This window comes from Mauremys reevesii, linkage group 21, assembly GCF_016161935.1.
Source record: "Mauremys reevesii isolate NIE-2019 linkage group 21, ASM1616193v1, whole genome shotgun sequence".
In the NCBI taxonomy this organism is placed as follows: Eukaryota; Metazoa; Chordata; order Testudines; family Geoemydidae; genus Mauremys; species Mauremys reevesii.
Window position 1 is genome coordinate 18,246,496 of NC_052643.1, and position 12,794 is coordinate 18,259,289.

Sequence of the window (12,794 nt, forward strand, 5' to 3'; positions counted from 1 at the left end):
GTGCTAGTGCCATTTGTAGAAATGTTTCTGTTCTATACAAAAACAAAGCAATAGCGTTAATGTACTTTCTCCTTGTTTGCTCCTTAAAACTAAAATAATCGCCTGTTTTTTCTCTCTCTCATTTTAGAAAGTTTCCAAAATAATTGTGTGGAAAAAAACAAAAGTACTGTAACTGTTGCAAAATACCCAACCAAAAAAACCCCCCAAGCCCACTGCTAATTTTAAACCTTTCACATTCCTCCAACTAGGACAGGGTAAGTGGTAAATCACTGTCATGTAAGATGGGCACAGACAGAGGACAATGCAGTTCATCGTGCAAACATGCAATTTTTTTGCTTCTCTGGTTTTTAGGGATTTTTTTTTAATCCTGGGGAGGCCAACAGTACCAAGAACTGGAGGCACTGCAGAAATAGCTCCTCTTTTGGCCAGTGGTATTTCTATATTTCAAGGGAAATGGCTGTGCTTTAAGACCCTGAACAATTATTTTAAATACTGAATCAGGAGCTTGTACCTAATCCCTCCGTTTTAGCTACTGCAGGGATTTATAACACAAATGATGTGTGATAACATCAGCAGTAGGCAATGCCAATACCACGCTCAGTGAACTGCTGACTTAGTCAGAAATAAAACTTATCCCAAAACTGGCAGCTACACATGCATATCTTCTACCTGGGTTACCTCCAAATACTGCAGGGCTTAGGCATTTGCACAAACCCCACACTGATTGAGCTGTTCAGGGCAAAGGCTTCTTCAGTACAAGTCCTGTCCATTGTCTGGCTACAGAGTCTGAGACCAGTCGTATCAAGACGAGCCATTGCAGACAGGTAAAGTGGCACCTGCTCACCTTAACAAATGGGAGAAGTATGCCAGACAAGGATATGCCAGCGCTCACTAACTATAATTTATTGCCAATGCATCTGACGGAGAATCTCCATCTTGTAGCTGAAGATTCCTGGGCCAGACACCATGACTGAAGCAAGGCTGGGGCAGATCATTACAGGGTTGGGAGTCTCAGAGAGAGCCTGGAGGCTTTAGAAAATTGTGGTGGCCATTCACTAGGCAGTGCTTCTTGCCCTTGGCCAGTACGGAGCCAGTGCCTCGCCATCGGGCTAAAGGGAAGTCGGTGCAGTCTTTGGGAAAAGATGTAAGACCCAGGTCTTGCTGTCTGTGGTCGTTACATTTCCTAAGGTGCTTCTCACAAGTATAGGGAAGTTACTCTCTGAATCCTGGCCAGGTTCTCACTTGGCCAATCATACTGCACCTCCCTACACAACCCTTCAGTTAGAGAAGGTATTCTGCACACCTTGCTCTGAACTGTTGTGTAGTGTTGCCGTGCAGTTAGACAGCTACCACGTTTCATCCCAGAGCTTGCACTTCAATGGTAAGCAAAGTAATTCATAGATATGGTTTATTCAGTTCCTAGCAAAGCTATTAATATGCATCTAGATGAAAACCTTCTTATCAATGTCAGTTTATTAGCATGATAAAAATACTGAGATGATAAAGAAGTTACTAACGTTGCCATGATATTTACAGTACCTTAAGTAAACGCTCACTGTTGAGTAAATCCAGCAGCTCTTCCTCAAATTTTTCTAATGAAGGGTACAAATTAATGGACAGTTTATCCAAGTACCACGTGACTGATTTCATGAGGTGGGGTTTTCGAAAGAAATCATCTGAAAAGACATCCAGTCATATGTTACACTGCAGTCACCCAAAGAATGTAAAAATATCACAAAATATGGCCTTGATATTCAATCCCATTCTCTGAGCAAAGCAGACAATACAGCTGAAATACATGGTACTCACATGGAACTCACAATAATGAGCCCATCTTTCCACAGCTAAAATTAATAAACAAATGCTAACTTCGGGAGAAGTCTATTTTCTCCTTCAAAATGCCTCCAGAAACAAATTCTACAATCTAGTCATTAAAAGAATGTAGATTATAAAGGCAAAGGAACGTCTGTTACCTCCTCAGCTTAGTTTCTTTTCAAGTCTTACACTCTTCTCCTGCCAGAAAGAAAGCCAGCTGTACCCCTCCTCCTCCTCTTACATCTGCTGTGAACCATCCTGAGTCTAACACACAGAGAAGCCAACAAGTCAGCCCGATAATTTAACTGGTACCAAGGTGGGGAGCCCCAAGTCCACAGCAGTTATCTCTATGCACCCGCTTGAGAGAGAGCTAGAGGGCCACACAGCAATCTGAGGAGAATGCATAGTCAAGCGCCAGCATGAGCTGCAATGGGCGGAATGCACTTGCAGTTGCATATTCAAGGAAAGGACAATGGGGGAATATGTGACAGCCAAAAATATTGGGGGTGGAAGAATAAGCCCTTCTTGTTCCCTGGACTAGCCCCTTCCTGGGTTATTTACTTCCCCTCCCAGCTGCATCACAACTTTTTATATGCACGAGGCCACTACTTCCAAAAATGAAATCAACGTTCCGATCCAGAGCAGCCAACGAGCAAGAACAGGATAAGGATGACACAAACTGAATACAGCTGTCCATTGCTCATCTCTCTCCTGACTTCTGTTGTTCTAGCAGGTCACGGTATCACTAGAGAGTCTTCTTTAGCCCAAGATACCCATTCATCTAGATCAGGGATTCTCAAACTGAGGGTCGGGGTCCCTCAAGGGGTCGGGAGGTTATTACATGGAGGGGTCATGAGCTGTCAGCTTCCACCCCAAGCTCCGCTTTGCCTCCAGCATTTATAATGGTGTTAAATATATAAACAAGTGTTTTTAATTTATAAGGGGGGGTCCCACTCAGAGGCTTACTATGTGAAAGGGGTCACCAGTACAAAAGTTTGAGAACCACTGATCTAGATTAAGAGAGGCTAGAATCACATGGCTCAGATCTGCTCCATGAATCCAGACTGGCTTTGAGCAGAGTGTTTATTAAACTTGCAGCAGCAAGCAAAGAGTTTTGAGACAGAGAGCAGGGAAGTAGTGGATGTTTAAGAGTACCTGGGAGAATTACTTTGACCGATCCCCTCAACTTTGCTGGCAATAGCAGAAGGAGGGATCACACTGGAGTCCTTTAGATAGGAAGGCAAACACATGCTTCAGATAACCCAGACCTGCAGCTACTCTGTTGTACAGAATTACATTTCACTTACCAAGACTGCCTGGGGGGAAATGCCAGAAAGGATAAACCCAACTCTAAGCTGTGCAAATTCTCTGAGTGCCGAGTGGTAGAGTGACAACAGCAGATTTAGAAAGTTTTGCATGGCAAGGCTTGGAAGGAAAACTGAAATTGAGTGACCCCATACTCCACTCTGTTTTGGCTGCCCTTTGCTAATGGGCAGAGAGCTGAGCTAGGCTCGGTGATGATGAAAGACAGGTTGAACCGAGGGTCACAGGAAAGGCATGAAATATGAAGCTATGTAGAAGAAACTGTTAAAAATGGAACAGACAGTCTCTAGCATTGACAATTGCAACCATGACCTTTCCAAGCACCTAAGCAAACAGACCAAGGTTTCATGCAAATTTAGAAATTCAGAGATCATTGCTAGATTAAATATGCAAATAGATAAATAATGAACCATTTATTTATGCATAAGTATTTCCATGGATCTTGGTACTGCAGGGTCCCACCAACTCCACCATTTCCCCATTATTAAAATAATATCAGTAATTAACATATAAATATCCCTTTGTCACCCGAGAGAGCTGGACTGTACAACTCTTACTCTCCTGAGTGAGCATTTATTCACAAGAGTAGTTCCTCTGACTTCCAATACCCACAAGTTTTAGGGAGGGATTTGTACAGTTTAGTCCATGGTGACTATCACCCATATATTTCCCACCAGACAAGCCTATGGCAGGTATTCTGAACTCCAGCCGTTTTATTTTAATCACAGCTGAGTTTTCTCTTGCCCTAAAAATACAAGGCTAAGCAAGTTACAATGCTAGTCACTGCCGACATTCCACCTTGCAGGAACTGGAGGGGGCTGCAAGTTTTGGGAAGTATAAGCAAAAATTAAGAGGTAGGAACACCCTCCTTAAGAGCTTTTTCCACAGAAAGGCACCTGAATAAGATTTTATCCTCCTCCACATGACTCACAGTTAAGCATTAACAAACCTACACTACGTACTTAAAAGGAAAAGCTGAAGTCTATAAAGGGGCTGACAATAGAATTCAATAATACAATGTCTCAGGGCTAGTCAGAGCTGCAGGAACTGTGAGGAATGAGGGAGTTCATAACAAATTAGTGCTAGTGAAGCGAGAATCTGCCTTAATTTGATTTTAGAAACCGAATATACCTTCCTGATTTCATCTACTCTGTTATCGGAAGAGTCAGTCTATCAAATTACAGGGTACGTTTTGTTTAAATTGCCCATTTTAAACCAATTTCAACCACCCTGTTCCTTTATGTCCAGGTTCAAAGCAGCATTTATTGCTTAGTTCTTTTGCTTAAGGCAAAGAGGGGAGAAGAGCAGAAAGAAGTGGAACTTGTTAACTTTTCCGGACAAAGCTTTTCCTGACAACCAAACAGCAAGAAATCACTAGCCTTGTTTTAGCAACGTTGTTAGGCTTTTAAAAGTGAATTAACTAACTGAAAGCAATGAGGTGACAGGGAATAGGCAGGATGAACAGCTCCATGCTTGTGTACTGCTGGCCTATTTGGTAATAACACTGCTACATTTATACTGAAGTCAGATGTTTACAAATATCCCTGACTAACCTTATTCAGGGCCCCAGTTCAGCCAGGAACTTAAGCACATGCCTAACTCTAAGCATGTGAGTAGCCTCACTGAATGAATGACTGAATTAAATTAAATTAATTGAAAGTCAAGATGTTAAAGGCAATAGAAAGGATTTCCAAGGGATTACTCACAGGTTTAAAGTTAGGCATGTGCTTAAGTACCTTGCTGACTTGGAGTCAGAGAGAGATTGTGTCTCTCATCATTGTCTTCAATCTCCAAACTGCTTCACTTTCCACTGCTAGTCAAATTCAGAGGCCACCCCCAGCAGGCTGTAGCTGATCAAACTCTGGTTTATGAAGGCTGACAACTGTGTGAGTGTGACTACAAGAGGCTGTGTATTGCTAACTGTGTGGCCATGGTCTTGGGGAGGGTGTATGGAACTCAGCTGGACTTTCCCTTATAACAAATCTCCTTGATGCACCTTTACCTCAGCTGAGCTGTATGTAGGTGAGCAGTGGAGATGCACAGCCCCAGGTGATCAGCTGGTGTCTGGAAGGAGGATGCTGAGTGCACTTCCTTACCACCAAGCAAAGAACCATTCTTCCTCTGCATGACGGTTAGTGTCTATCTCCCCGCCACACTGTACCTACCCGTGCGTCTGATGAAGTGGGTATTCCCCCACAAAAGCTCATGCTCCAATACATCTGTTAGTCTATAAGGTGCCACATGACTCTGTTGCTTTGTACCTACCCGGTACAAATGCGCGGCTGATTTAGGGTTACAGGGGAAAACAAAGAGGAGCAGGAAGCAGCAAGCTAAATTTTCCCTGCAAGGTACCTTTCACCCTATCAATGTACTGGTTTGATTGATTGTTCTGCCAATCGTTTGACTGGTAGCTGAATTTGCAAGTAAAACCCAGCAGGCAGCTTGGTAAGGCTTTGTGTGACTATAATGCCTAAAACACAGTTCCCCTCATCTGCCACAAGATGGGTCTGATGCTCTGCAGCTAGAGGCAGATCTCAGTGGATGTATAAGGATACTGGGCTATACACTGAGGAAATCATCTAAAGATGCAGGGAAATGATGTCTCCCTCCTGCTGGCAAGAGCAAGGAGCTCCGAAGTCTGGAGCAACGGGAGAGAATGGAAAAGAAAATCCTTTGGAGACATGCATTATGAAGAGTGGCACTACTCCAGCTTTTCAGATTACTGGCTATTTACTAGCCACAGTTAATGCACTCACAAGGCAACCTGGCATCTCCAGAGCTGTATTATTGCAACCATGTCATTGTGAAGCTCTGCATGTGGTAGCTGTGGTATTCTTAAAACTACAATACCCACCCTGGGGAAGTGAGGAAACAGACTGACAGAGCAAGATGGGTACCCAGAAATCACCTACTACAGGACAGGCCCAACAAGGAAAATAACAGAACGCCACTGGCCATCACATACAGCCCCCCCAGCTAAAACCTCTCCAGTTCATCATCAACGATCTGATGAACCCATCCTGGAAAGTGATCCCTCACTCTCACAGACCTTGGGAGGCAGGCCAGTCCTCGCTTACAGACAGCCCCCCAACCTGAAGCAAATACTCACCAGCAACCGCACACCACAGAAACACCAACCCAGGAACCAATCCCTGTAGCAAACCTCGTTGCCTACTCTGCCCCCATATCTACTCTGGCAACACCATCAGAGGACCCAACCACATCAGCCACACCATCAAGGGCTCATTCACCTGCACGTCTACTAATGTGATATATGCCATCATGTGCCAGCAATGCCCCTCTGCCATGTACATTGGCCAAACCGGACAGTCTCTACGCAAAAGAATAAATGGATACAAATCGGACATCAGGAATGGTAACATACAAAAGCCAGTAGGTGAACACTTCAATCTCCATGGTCATTCTATAACAGATTTAAAAGTCACTATTCTTGAACAAAAAAACTGCAGAAACAGACGTCAAAGAGAAACGGCAGAACGAAAATTCATTTGCAAATTTAACACCGTTAATCTGGGCTTGAATAGGGACTGGGAGTGGCTGGCTCATTACAGAAGCAGCTTTGCCTCTCCTGGAATTGACACCTCCTCATCTATTATTGGGAGTGGACTACATCCACCCTAACTGAATTGGCCCTGTCAACGCTGGTTCTCCACTTGCGAGGAAACTCCCTTCTCTTCATGTGTCATTATATAATGCCTGCATCTGTAACTTTCACTCCATGCACCTGAAGAAGTGAGGTTTTTTACTCACGAAGTCTTATGCCCAAATAAATCTGTTAGTCTTTAAGGTGCCACCGGACTCCTTGTTGTTTTTGTGGATACAGACTAACCCGGCTACTCCCTGATACTAAGCAGAGGGAGTCACCACTGAAGAACTGATGATCTTGTCTTTATCCCTTAACTTTTCCGAATCACATGGATTTAGTCACCACCAAGCCGCCACTGAATGGAGAGCTCTGACAATTCATGGGTAAAGATTAGTAAGGCTTTGGTGTACCAGAATCATATCCCAGTGCCCTTGCCAAATCTCCACTTATCCAGAACAATGCCGTGAACAAAGAGAACTTTGAAACAAGCTATAAAGACCTCTCCTAAGACTCCACTACCTGACTGACTACTTAAAGCGTCCATCATTCATCTATAGCCATTTCCCAGGAAGAGACGCAATTAGCAAAAAGGGGGACTATATTGAAATGATTCTGTGTCCCCTTTAAAGATTAAAGATACAAACTGTTGTTATTACATTTGTATGAAAGACAAAAATTCCAAAGAATGTACAAAATACTTCCAAGATATTTAACCTCAAGAAAACAGTATAACTAGACAGAGGCAACTGGCGTCTGAAACTAGAGAGTTACAGTTTGTTAGACATTAGGAACCCTTTTATTTTCCCAATAAGAGCAAGTAGCCAGTGGAGTCGATTCCACAAGCACCATTCATAGATGTTAAGGCCCACAGTGAACTTTAGTATCATGTAGACTGACTTCCTTCACAACACAAGCCGAAGAACCTCACCCGCTATTTCTGCATCAAACCCATAATTTCTGGTGAAGCTAGAGTAGCTCTTTCGGGAAGATAACCGGTCTTGGTTTAAAGACTGCAAGTGATGGAAAATCCATCACGTCCCCAGGAATCCAAGCTGGTCCAATGGTTAATTACAACTGTTAACATTCCATCAACTGGATAGATCAGACACTTAGAAGAAACTGTCCTTCGAAATCCCAGATTCAGAGGGAGACCCCAGCCCCGCAATAGTTCTGGTCCTTTTAGTCAGGCATCTGTAAAAGCAAAGCCCGGCATGCTGCCTGGGAACAAGGATCTTATTTCAAATAAGCGCAGCCGTTGCTTCCATTGACGTCATTTTGCTGGGTTGCTGTACGTTCCCCTGAGGTTTCGGATTAGCACAGATTAATATGCCGGAGCTTTTGGGAGCTCAGGGTGAGCTTTACACTACCAGATCGGGTTTTTTTCTTTTTTTCCCCCCAAAGAACAATTCATTCTCTTCAAAGCTTCACAGTGGGGCTTCTCTTAAATTACAAATGCTTTTAAGCTACATATTTCATTGCTAGTGTAAATATTTGAGTGTTATATAGTCCTGCTTCCAGGCACTGGAGAGCTGGGTTGGGCTCATGGTCAAATGGTCAAGCTTATTCAGCTCCCGGTGGATGTTTAAGGTTTTAAGAAATGAACTAATTTACGAAAAGGGGATGAATGGCTGGCTACCCCTGCTAGCCCTTTATTTTCTCTTACCTTAATTCCCTTTGGCACTTTTTTCACCAAACCATTTAATCCCCTCCTCCTCCAGAACAACTTGAGGTATGTCTCCAACAATTTACACTCTTTGCTTCAGTCTGCTCTCAGGGCAATTTATTCCATGTATTCAATACCCTTTGCATGAAGCAATTTAAGCCAAATTCCTCATTCACTCCTACGTGCCTTCTCTTCATTATTATTAGTGGTGTGCAGTGTCGTAGCACCAAGGGGCCTCAAACGCTGCGCTGAGTGCTGTCTCTGTAAAAGACATGTGTTGACCAGAAGACTCCAGCCTTCCCGAAACCATACGCTGCGGGGAAGCAGGGTGAGAATTTCTCTACTACTCTGATGTGCTACATTGATGAAGGAAGGAATATGTCTAGCGGTGAAAGCAGGGGCCTGCGAACAGGGAATACTGGGTTCTAATTCTTCCTCTGCCACTATCACTTCACCTCTCTAATGCCTCAGTTTACCCTGCTGAAAATGAGGATGATATTTACCTGTTTCATAGAGAGATTGTGAGTCTCAGCTAATGAATATCTGTAAAGAGCTTTGAATCCTCTGATGAAAGGTGTGACGTACATTCAAGGAATCATTATTTCTCGTCACATCCACAATTGCACTTGCTTTCCCTTTCCCTGTAGATCCGTTTAGCGGTCTCTGTGCGATCATTTAAAACACACTAGGACAAACTCATCCCTAGTCTCGTTCCCATCACTTCAGAGCTGAGTCACCAGGGATAAGATTAGCCCAGATTAGGTCATTTATCCAGCACGCCCCCGGTGCTTTCGTTCCCTCTGTGGAGGAGACAGATGCTAGCAGATGATTCATTCCCAGAAGTGGCACCTGATGCCTTGTCAGGCTGCACAAGCAGTCGTGCGGATGTTTCGTATGGGGCTTCGACATGTTAGGCTGTTGATGGGCTTTTTTCAGCTTCTGAACAGCATATTCTGTTAACTATCTTTGTACCTCTTTGATTCTGCTGTATTAATGGGCTGTAATACATGATGATATCAAGCCATATGATTGATCCACATGGACTCCTGAGCTTTTGACGCTCCTGATCTTATCCTCTTATTATTATTCTATCTTCCCTTCCCCCCAACTCCCCATTCAAAGAACAGGCAGAACAGTTTGCTTATTTTCTTTAGTGCCATTCTCAGTGGCTTTTCAGAAAAGCTAATGCCAAAGAGGTGGGTCTTAAATCTTTCCCTGAAAGCCGTCAGACTTTCATCCTCAGCTCCTGGGGCAGCCAGTCCTCAGCACACTGGCTGGCTGCTGAAAGGTTCTGTTCCCAGTCCTACTATGATCAGCTTCTCTAGTGAGAGGTCCTTTGTCCCGGAGGAGATCTCTTTGGGTATACATTTCTTTCAGTGGAATGCCCATTCCAGTTTCCATCCTATAGCAATTGGTCTCTGTGCTGCATCATTCCCTGCCTCCTTGCCCATCTCTGCTCTGTAACTGCGTTTGTCAGTTCAGATCCACAAAAGCAAGATGCGCAGACTGAGAACTAAAAAAAAAAAAGAAAACTAAATATCTATGGACATTAATATCTAAGGTGCCTTTTACCTACAGGCCTATTCTGCAATCCTCACTCACCTAAACAAGCCCTCTAGTTAACACAACTATTACCATGATGCACAAGAACCCCTCATGTGTATTTAGTCACAATCAGCGCTATCTTCACTCCCAACACTTGGATCATCAGTCCAGGTAAAGGGCCCTAATTAAAAGAGGCCAGGCAATAAAGGACTCAGCTTTAAGATGTAGCAATAAACATGAGATCTGGTTATAAATCATGAAGAGCTCAGGTACACTGTAACCCATTAGGTCTTATTTTTTTGCCAATGATTTCCCCATATAATTCATAATAAAATAACATAACTTGGTCCAATAAAACCAGCACAGACTGCCTTGCTCCGACAGGCATCAGCAACTCAAGCAGATGTTGGTTCGTAAAAACTGGCTGAGCAGTTCCAGTGTTCAATCAGCAAACTATAAAATATTATTGCGGGGTGTCTATTTACAAGCAAGGGATACGCTGCAGCAGTGAGACATGAATAATTGATCGTGCTGTTCGTTAGCAGGCTCTGCTACCACAGTCAAAGCAGAGCTAATGTTCCCTGCAGCCAGAGGGAAGTCGCATGAAAACGATTCTGGCAGGAACACGTGCTGCAGGTCTGGCGTGGGGTTATGGCTCCGGGTCACAATCACTCCCTTGTCGGCTGAGATTCCAGAGGCATTAACAGAAGGAGAAACTAGCTTTGTGACCCTTATTGATGGTGCGTTAGCCTCTGTCCTGACAATTGGCAGGCCAAGGGACTGAAACTGGCCTGACTTATCTCCCCCAGACACATTAATGTGGATCTCCACCCACAAGCCCTTCCTACGTGGAAGGAGGCGAGCTCAGCTGCTTATATGGCACCATCCCCTGGGCCACATGAAGGCTGGTCTGCACAGGGGAAGGTGGGTAGGGGAGAGTGGGCAGGGCAGAGATAGGACTGCACGCAGTCCCACTCTCTCGCCCAATGGAGTCTAGGTGAAAAATTAGAGGCCAGGGTTGTATTAGCTTTTCTGTCGAGCCCCCGCATGTGGGGCCCAGGCACTGGAGTGGCAAGGAGAGTCCAAAAGGGCCATGGTGATGGGGGTGCAGGCAAGGGATACTGAGCCAGACCTGGTGCAGAGACGCAAGACTCTGAGCAGATGGCTCTGACCTCCCAACGTACCTGGGGGCATTCATGAAGTTTGGCTGCATTCCTTGGCCTATCCATGGGAAGGGTGGCAAACTCCACTCCCACCCCCAGCAGAATAAGAGGCACCCTGGGAAGGGATCCCACAGAGATTTATCTAGGGATGGTCCAGGCTTTCATTATCACGTGTTAGTGAAAAGAAACACTTCCCAACCGCTTGCAGTTTAGCATTTTACAAGGGAACGCTCCCTAACCTCCGTGGAAAGGGGCTACCAGTGACGAACAGCAAAACATCACGTGTCCATAAAAACCCACCTTCAGTTTAAAACCCATAAGAAACCCAAGGAAATGCCCACCGGGAGGTGAACAGGCTGCAGAAGAGCAGGCACAACAGACTCGGCTGCAAGTTGTTTTATTAGCCATTGACAAGGTTGGCTGCACCTCAGCAAAGAGCTGAGTCAAAGTGATTCTTGCCCAGATGGCCACTGAGAGAGAGAGTTTATGTGAAAATCCTGCTTCTCTTGTTTACTTCTCAGAGGAGGTGTCACTGTGGCTCTTTTGTGGGTGAGCACAACATTTTCACGGCTAGATTTCTCATTTATAATCCCTAGCTATTGGCACTTACAACAGCAGCACACGCTGTGCGTCACACACTCCGTGTTGCAGGCACTGTTTGCATCTATTCAGCGCCTTGGCAACTGATGTGCTGTGTTAGTAGAGGAAAGCAAACGCATGTGTAATAAGGCCACATTCACCTTGAAATCCCTTCCCAGTGAAAACACCCATACGAGCACATTACATGCCATACACAGGACACACACACACACACACACACACCCCGGAAAACACTCCTCTTTATTTAACAGCAGTAACCCGACTTTTCTAGTTGGCCTAAGCTTCCCCTTCAAAATAACAGTACTGGGGTGGAGAAAACTGTAACATTTCCCTGATGGTCTCCCTTCTGCCTTCTGCACTGCTACTGTTCCTCCGGGTGCCAAGGAAATGTATGTCTTTGTCTGCTAGGCGGTGGCAGGCTTTTCTCGGGCCCCACATCTGCTACCTGGTGTATTTAGCAGGAGCACACTAGTTGCGTTGTAACGAGAAGCAGCTGGTGCATTTGGCAGCTCAGGTTTGACCACAAACCAGCAACAGAAGATGTGCGTAAACTTAAAATGGGTGGGTCTGAATCACCTCCGGCTCACATCAGCATGAGCCCATTGACCCTCCCTTTGTGATGGTGCAGCGGCTGGGAGAACCAGGCCCTATAAATAAATACATTTGTGCCGTGCGGTGCTTTCTGGGCACCAGATATTCTGCAATAATCCCTCCCCCATCCCCTTCAGCATCCTCTTCCCTTCTCTCCATTCCCACAGCCCCTCGCCCACTCCCTGATGGGGGGACCAGAGGTCGGCTCGTCTCTTCCCATCCCACAATGGTCACACTGGCTGGTGTGTGTTTGAGATCTCCCTCCGGCAATAACTGATGGGTGGAGAAGGCCTGGGGCCTATCTCAGAGAGCTCACAGGGCTTTTTTCTGCCAGTAAGATAAAGTCCAGCTGAATCCCCACGTCTGGCAGGCCAAGGCCATGATAATACAAATGCCCACAAATCTATAAGTTGGCAGAGTCCAGAGTAACTCACGAGCACTATAGCTTGGTGTGTGCTAGGCCAAGCTTACTGTCCTGTGGTCTGAT

The 12,794-nt window shown here is 45.0% G+C and overlaps 1 protein-coding gene across 15 annotated transcripts in view; it reads right to left on the bottom strand.

The window, feature by feature from the left end:
• Positions 1-12,794, bottom strand: part of NPHP4 (nephrocystin 4) — a 99,702-nt gene that overhangs the window by 66,352 nt on the left and 20,556 nt on the right. For 14 of the 15 annotated variants that reach the window (XR_005590329.1, XR_005590330.1, XR_005590328.1 and 11 more), the window contains one exon: positions 1,540-1,676. The exons of the other annotated variant lie outside the window; for it this stretch is intronic. Coding sequence is in view for 11 of the 14 variants with exons in the window: in XM_039508892.1 (XP_039364826.1) it covers positions 1,540-1,676 (137 nt within the window). In the remaining 3 variants the exon portion in view is untranslated. The remainder of the gene's footprint in view (positions 1-1,539; positions 1,677-12,794) is intronic. 15 annotated transcript variants of the gene reach the window in all.